Source organism: Lynx canadensis, chromosome B4 (assembly GCF_007474595.2).
Source record: "Lynx canadensis isolate LIC74 chromosome B4, mLynCan4.pri.v2, whole genome shotgun sequence".
NCBI classification, from domain to species: Eukaryota; Metazoa; Chordata; class Mammalia; order Carnivora; family Felidae; genus Lynx; species Lynx canadensis.
In genome coordinates, this window is record NC_044309.1 from 127,326,298 (window position 1) to 127,334,621 (window position 8,324).

At 44.0% G+C, this 8,324-nt stretch overlaps 1 protein-coding gene across 1 annotated transcript in view; it reads right to left on the reverse strand.

Moving 5' to 3' along the window:
- Window positions 1-5,715, reverse strand: part of SYN3 (synapsin III) — a 420,949-nt gene extending 415,234 nt beyond the window's left edge. Inside the window, 6 exon segments of the mRNA XM_030322308.1 lie at window positions 5,087-5,096; window positions 5,099-5,203; window positions 5,206-5,253; window positions 5,256-5,364; window positions 5,366-5,539; window positions 5,707-5,715. Of these exon segments, the coding sequence (XP_030178168.1) occupies window positions 5,087-5,096; window positions 5,099-5,203; window positions 5,206-5,253; window positions 5,256-5,364; window positions 5,366-5,539; window positions 5,707-5,715 (455 nt within the window).
- Window positions 5,716-8,324: the final 2,609 nt, after the last annotated feature.

An 8,324-nucleotide genomic window follows, 5' to 3' on the forward strand; every position in this document is an offset into this window, starting at 1 on the left:
CATTTCCTCCCCAACAAATAAAAGAAGAAAGAAACGCAGGGAAGGGTGGAGAATAGAAGGGAAGGTAACAATAGATCATTGTTGAAATGGAATAGCAGACATTCTGGGAACAAGGCCATGGGTGAGGTAAGAGGGGAGGAGAGCCAGAGTTCCACAGGCCATTGGAGGGAGGGATTGGGGGCAAAGGCTTAGCCGCTTCTATCCCCCTCACCCCAACACCCTGCTCCTCAACCCCATCCAGCCTCTGGAGATTTTGTAGGTAAAACCATGAGCAGGGAGGTACACTCAATCCAAGCATGATTATGAGCAATCTTTTTTTGGTCACACTCAATGTTTTGATTTTGAAATCAAACCTGGAATTCTGGTATATTTTGTGGGCAATAATAAAACTTTGTGCCAACTTTTTTTTAGACAATCTCAAATAGCAGCCTTACAGTTATCCTCACATACTGGAAAATAAAGAGCCAAGATTTTACACATAGGTGAGTAAAAACAGACACCCCTCGACTGCATGTATTATACTGCTGAGTCCTAAGGTAAGGTGACTTTCAGGCCCCGTTATGCTCATTAAAAGTTATCCTCATTGGACTGGAGTGGGGGCAATGGTATGCTAATTGAACATTTACTGTGTGTTAAGCACCAAGGATATAAGGAAGAACAAGACACAGGCCTTGTTCTGGCACAAGAGACAGCCACCTGCTAGCCAATGATCATACAGTGTGAAATTACTATAGCACCATGAAATACACTTTACGTTATATAAAGGAGGTGGTTGTTAGCAACGTTGGCAGGGTCAAGGGTGTCAGGGAAGACTTCACAAAAGAGGTGACACCTGAGCAGGCTTTTAAGGATGAATGGAAATTGGACAAGTGAATGAGATAGGGAAGGGCATTCCAGGTAGCAGGAAGCAGAATGTGCTAAGGCAAATGTGTTTGAGAACCATAGGTTGTTTTTTTGTAAAGCAGGAAGTGGAGCTGGAGACAGAACTAGAGGGAGGCAGGCAAGCTGATGAATGAATCTGAACTTGAGGACAATGATGCAGCAACAGAGGGTTATAATAGGGGATGAACGGTGGGAGCAAACCGATCAGGTCTGTGTTTCACAAAATGACCCTTTGATGGTAACATGGAAGGTAGCCAGGGGGTCAAGACTAGAGGTCTGGGACCAGTGAGGCTGCTGGAAAATTCTAGGCAAGAGAAAGACTGGGCAGGCAATAAGGCTGAAGAATACTGAGCCTGAGATTCATTTATTTTATTTCTCCTTTCCCTTGGTTCTTGTGGTTCTTCAAGATTGATTGGTCTCCCCTCATCCCAGAGGATAGCACCAACTTGAGTTCAGACCTGTTACTGAACTGGGCTTTATGGAGGCTGGCCCAAAGTTCCCCAAACACCACTGCTGTAGCTGGGCTCACCTCCATGGCCAATCCCAAAAGGTGGTAGGATCTTACAAAGTTCAGCCATGAGTTGTTTTTCCCAGCAAAGGTGGCTTTGGGGCCCTCTATTTCTCCTCAGAGGATGAGAAGTCCTTCTCCCTGGGTCACTCAGCAGGTAACAGATAGTCCTTGGGGGACCCAGGCTGGTTCAGAGAGTCTGCAAGCTGGCCTCTGCCAGGAGGGGGAGCGTGGGGGCTTCCTGCAAACTCCCTCAGCACAAGGAAACTTGATTCTGCAGGAAGGCCCAAGACCCAGAATGGGAAGACAGAGGATGTGGGACTGAGAACAGAGAAAAGGGAGCAGCATTGTTCCTGGTGGGTTCACTCTCAGTCCAGACAGTGGCTATCTCCCCCTTCATTATCATCTCAAAGGGGGGTAAAAAAGGGGCCCTGTGAGCTGGCTTCTCCCCTTTAACAACTTCTTCCTCTCAGGAGACAGTTTGCACAATGGAGGAGGGGCTGGGTGGGGGCTGACCCAGGCAGCCCACACTCTGCCAAAGCTGCCCGGGACAGTGGGGCTGGCCCGCCACCTGCTGGCCACTCCTGGTGGCGGGGAACAAACATCTTTCGGAACTCTGCAGGGGCAGACTGGGATTTCCCAGGCAGCCAGCATCAATCTGGAGAAAGCTGGGAATGTATTAAGATTCAGAGAGGTTAGGAAGCTGAAGAAGAATCTAGGATGGAGTTCTGCAGAAGCTGATGTGTCCGCAGGCAGGAAGTCCCCATCACAAACATCCAGTGGATGCAGAACCAGTTTCCAGGAAAGTTAATGTGCCTCAGTTTCTCCATTCTCCCCTTGTTTACTCACTGAAGGGCAAGAGAAATACTGCTGTTTGGAGACCTAATTAAAGTGTAGGTATAAGAGGCATGATTGACACAGACTGGGAGACACTCCTCTGGCCAAAATCATGCCCCCCATCAGCATACACAGCCTAAAATTCACACATTCACACATGGTCTTCAGATTAGAGAGATGGAAACCAAGTCAAATTTAAATGTTACTTGGATGGGTGAAATAGGTGATGGGGATTAAGGAATGCACTTGTCATGATGCACAGGATGATGTACAGAATTGGTGAATCACTATGTTGTACACCTGAAACTAACATAACACGGTATGTTAACTAACTGGAATTAAAATAAAGACTTAAAATAATAAACGTTACTTGGGTGAGGCCATTGCATTTCGGCCTCGTTTGCTGTGCCCCCACACCATACTGCTACATACCGCATGGGCACCGGGAGGACAGAGATTAATTAATAAGACCCAACCTTATTACTCAGGAGCTAACAGGCACAAGTGACCAATAGAAACTGCACAATAGGATAAATCCTAATCCACTCTGCCCATTATTGGGGATGAAGAGACTAAATAAACATGATTATGAGGGGCTGCCATCAAGATGATTAATGTCGCATAGGTCACAAAAGTCTGCAATAGCAACACACACGTAAGTAGCATCTACTGTCTACCAGACACATCCTAAGCACTTTTATATTAACTCAGATTTTAACCCAATTGCATGCATTAACTCTACTAGGTAGGTACTATTTTATTCCCATTTAGGTACAGTAACTTGCAAAGGTCGTTTGGCTACTATGGGGTATACAAATGGGATGTGAACCTAGACAACTTAGCTCTGAAGTCTGTGTTCCTCACCATTGTACGGTGCTGTCATTTATCAGCTCACCCTCCAAACAGAAAGTAACTTTCTTGATAAATAGGTTTTTAAATAACCCCTGACCATTGCCATATCATGGCAAACCCTGGCTGAGGCCGAGGAAACATGGTCAGCACGGTACGGTCAAAACCAAGGTCAAGTATGGGGCTGAAAAGAAACAAGAAGACTGCAAAGGCCATGCAGGCATTTTGATTAGTGGGCAGACAAGCAGCAGGGTTGCACAGGCAGCAGTGCCTGGAAGCAAAATCTCTGCAGAAATCAACCACTAAATTCAGAACCTAAAGATGCTGCTTTACATAAACGCATAAACAGATAAACAAGGCTTCGTGATGAGAGGCTTCAAGCAAGCAGCAACACTGAAGATAATGCAGACTGGATCAAAACAGAGGCCATGCCCATGATCTCACCTTGGTTAAGATGAACTAACTTTTTAGCAGGAAAGTAAAGACTGCTGTCTACACCTGCTGAACATGCTTCCATGTTGACTGTACTGAATATCATACACTATAAATATCTCCCATTCCAAAGTACAGGGTCAGTCATTCCCAACCTGAGTTAACTTCTCAAGTGAATGTGAGTGTGCACATGCATGTTAGAATAACAGAGCCTGTGACATGCTCGGTGAACTGAATGCATTAACTTATTCACCTAAGACCTATTTACCAGGTGCCTATGATGTGCCTACTACGTGGCAGCCTTTGAAGACACACGCGTGCAACCTTGCTCTCCAGCCCCATGACCATTTATGAGTCCACTGTCAGAACCGCCCTGGATGGAGTGCTTCCAGGTCTCCACACTTGGCATTATTTTCTAGACTGCAAATTCCATGTCCCCAACTAGGACTGATAATATTTAGCACGCTCTCCACCAAATATTTGGTGTAGAGACCTATCTTCCAACTTCAGATCCATGTGAGCAAGGTCTGCTCACCACTTACCTGAGCACCTAAGGCTGTGACTTGCACTCCACTGGTGCTCAGTAACTATTTGTAGAACAGTTTCAATGACCTTGACATGTCCAATCTCTGACTCTGGAGAGCTTACCATGGATCAGCATGCCTAACAAGAGACTGGAAGGCATATCATTTCTGCCCATGTTTGATGTTAAGAGAACAGGTTCTGGACAAACTCAGGCACTCTGGTCTCAGGGGTGTTAGATAAGGACTGTGGGTCTCTGTTCATTTCTTTTAACCCTCATAACACCTTACTGAATGGATGGAGGATGGCTGAGGCTGAAAGAGGCTAAGCAACTTGCCTGAGTTATTCGGGTCTTTAAAGTTTTCCATTCTAGGAAAGGTTAATATGGGATGTATACCATATATTATATAACACTTCTAGTGAGCTCTGAGGCATGTACCCCATTGCAAATGTATTAACATGTAAATCAAGGGGGCGCCTGGGTGGCTCAGTTGGTTAAGCATCCGACTTTGGCTCAGGTCATGATCTTCCAGTTCCTGGGGTCAATCCCCGCATCGGGCTCTGTGCTGACTGCTCAAAGACTTGAGACTGCTTCAGATCCTAGTCTCCCTCTCTCCTTGCCCCTCTCCTGCTCACACTGTCTCTGCCCTCTCAAAAAACAAATAAACATTTAAATTTTTTTTAAAAAAAAGATGTTAATCAAGGATTGCCATAAATCATTTATGGTCACACACAGTGAATGGTATAACGAAGACTGTTAGAGTCTCACTTTCCCTCAGATCAGGCTTTGATGCCACATGGATTATAAAATATTTTCCAGTTTTCATAGCTTTTTGGATTTTTGGATTTGCTGGCAAGGGATTGGGATTGTAAACGTAAAGCACGAAACAGGTGCCATGGTGCCTGGCATGCAGTAGCCACATAGTAAATGTAGTTTCCTGCCCTCTGGCAGTCTCTGATACTCTGATCAACCTCTCAGCTTTCCCCTCTCTTCCCTCCCCCAGGAGTGAGATAAGCCCCCATCACCTCTCTTGCCCCCAGGCAGATTCCAGCTACCAATCTGTGGGGCATCATCAATCACCATAGGATCCTGGGCCTTTGAAACAACGGGAGCAGAGGGACCCGGAGGCTCCATCAGCCCTGAGGGGGCTGCTGAGGTCTGCTTCATGCACTGGAGAAGGAGCTGAAGAGGCTGGATCCTGGAGAGGAGAAGGAGGCTGCCAGGGCTGGGGGTGCCTCCTCTCCATGGCTGGGGATGCAGGGGAGCTGGTAGAGCTGTCTGGGCGCTGCAGGTCTGTCATGTAGCCATTAGGCAGGTTGGCCACGAAGCTGCTGTTCAGAGAGGCGCCGACGGAGGAATTCATGGCTACAGATGGAAGAGGTGGCTTGTTCCCACACAGACTTGTCGAGGTGATGCCCAGAACACAGGCGGCCAGGGATAGGAGATGGTAGGGTCTTAAGCCGGAAGAGCCAGGGGAATCCTGCCCAAGTAGGCTTCAGCTGTCTTTGCTAACCTGTGGAAACAGGCCAACACACACATTAGTGGAAATGACCTCTGCCCTGTAAGAGCAAACAGATATGGCGCCTTCCTGCCCCACTGCTGGGGCAGTATAAAGTGGGACAGCTTTTTGGAAAAGAATTGGCAACATGTAAGCAGAGCATAACTTTTAACCTACAATTTCCATTTTCTGGAATTCTCCCCCAAGAAAGGAATCTCAGTTACAGAAAAAGCCTCCTGCACAAATAATATTTTTCATAGCATTATTTACACTAGCAAATATTGGAAGGAACTTTAATCTTTAGTCACAAAATAATGAATAAATAAGCTACAGCACACTCAGTGAAAATTTTTGTGGCTATTAAAAGAGGGAACATAAAAAGAGCTTTTAGTACCACAGAAAAAATTTCATGTTGTACTTTGAAAGATCATGCTACAAGTTTATAGGTACAGAATGACTACAACCACATAAAAGATGAAATGACATAACTTTGAATAGAAAATACATTGGAATGTTAACCACAATTATATTGGGGATAATGTAATTACATGGCTTTTTTAATTCTTTTCCACTTAACCTATCTTTTCAAGACTTTCTAGAATATATATTGCTGTGGGACTGAACTGCGTCCCCCAGTTTTCATATGTTGAAGCCCTAACCCCCAATGTGCTGTTAATTGAAGATGGTGAACTTAAGGAGGTAAAGTTGGATGAGGGGGGCGCCTGGGTGGTCCAGTAGGTTGAGCGTCTGATGTTGGTTCAGGTCATGGTCTCACAGTTCTTCGCTTTGAGCCCTGTGTTAGGCTCTGTGCTGACACCCCAGAGCCTGGAGCCTGCTTCTGATTCTGTGTCTCACTCTCTCTGCCCTTCCCTGGTCACACTCTGTCTCCCTCTCTCTCTGCCCCTCCCCTGCTTGCACTTTGTCTCTCTTAAAAATAAATAAACATTAAAAAAAATTAACATTAGATGAGGTCATGGGGGTGGGGCCCTCATGATGAGATTAGTGGCTTTATAAGACGACACACTAGAGAGCTTGCTCTCGCTCCGCCAGGCGAGGACACAGAGAGAAGGAAGCTGTCTGCAGGCCAGGAAGACGCCCTCACCAGAAACCAGCCATGGTAGCACCATGATCTCAGACTTTCAGCCTCCAGAACTGTGAGAAAATAAATTTGTTGTTTAAGTCACACAGTCTGTGGTATTTTATTATGGTAACCCAAGCAGACTAATACACATATGTACAGTTTTTCTGAACAGAAGAAAATAAGTTTAAAAAAAAACAAGAGATTATTCATTGGAGATTGAAATATCCCACTGAGAAAAATGATCATTCAAATGATGCAGTTAGACCCCTCATATTTTTTTGAGATTTTATATTTTTATTGAAGTAAAATGTACTTCAACTGAGATGCACAGTCCTCAAGTGTATATTCTTTGAGTTATGATAATGAATACACCGGTACAAGATTTATTATACTTATGTCATCTCAGAAAGTTGTCTTGTGCCCCTTTCCAGTTAATCCACACATCCCCATAGGCAAATGCACTGCTGATGTCTGTCACCATATATTAATCTTGAACTTCATATAAATGTAATCATATGTATGATTCTTTTGTGAAGGGCTTCCTGCCCTCAACACAGTGGTTTGAGACTTATCTAGACTGTATGTATCAAGAGTCATTCTGTTTTTCATTCCACTGGATGAATAAATGACAAATTTTTATACCCTCATCCTTTTGATAGACATTTGAAATGTTTCCAATTTGGGGGTATTATGAAAATAATTGTTGTAAGGATTTTTTATTTAAGGGTCTTTGTGGAAAAAGAAAGAATGAGAGGGAAAGAGAGTGAGAGGGAGATTTTTCTTCGGGGAAATATCTAGAAGTGAATTTGTTGGATCATAGCGTAGAAACATGTTTCCCTTTACAAGAAACTGTCATAAAGTTTCCCACAGTGGTTATGTTGTTTTCACATTTTATTTGAAAGTTCCAATTGCTTTACACCCTTATCAACATTTCATTGTCAGTCTTAATCTAGCCATTCTGATCGTTCTTGAGCAAATGGCTAAAAAAGAATACTTGAGATGTCTTTGTTGCAAAAGGTGATTTTATTAAAGCACGGGACAGGACCCATGGGCAGAAAGAGCTGCACTGGGCTTGTAAGGAGTGACTGATTATATACTTTTAAGTTAGTGGGGGGTGAGGGATATCTTAAGTTTCTAAGGAATTTCAAAGCAAGGCTTGCAGGATGTTGAGGGGCTAGCTGCTATTAAGATACGCTTGCTTTTAGTCTTTAATAAACAAAAATATTAAGGAAGTAAGGCAGCCATGAGTCGCTTGAGGAATGTCACATTCTGCATGTTTCAGGTGTCTGTCAGTGGGTTTGCCAGCTGTGAGATTTAATTTGAGCTACATTTCTCTTGCCTTTGTTTCCCTCATCAATTCCAGAGGGTGTAAAATAGTGTCTAATTGTGTTTTTAATTTATTTTCTCTGATACCTGATGAGATTGAGCAACTTCCATGGGTTTACTTATCATTAATATATCTTCTTTCATGAAGCGTCTGTTCAGGTCTTTGGCCCATTTTAAAAAAAAATTTTATTTATTTTTTTAACTTACATCCAAGTTAGTTAGCACATAGTGCAGCAATGATTTCAGGAGATTTCTTAATGCCCGTTACCCATTTAGCCCATCCCACCTCCCCAAACCCCTCCAGTACCCCTCGGTTTGTTCTCCATATTTAAGAGGCTCTTCTATTTTTGTCCCCCTGTTTTTATATTATTTTTGCTTCCCTTCCCCT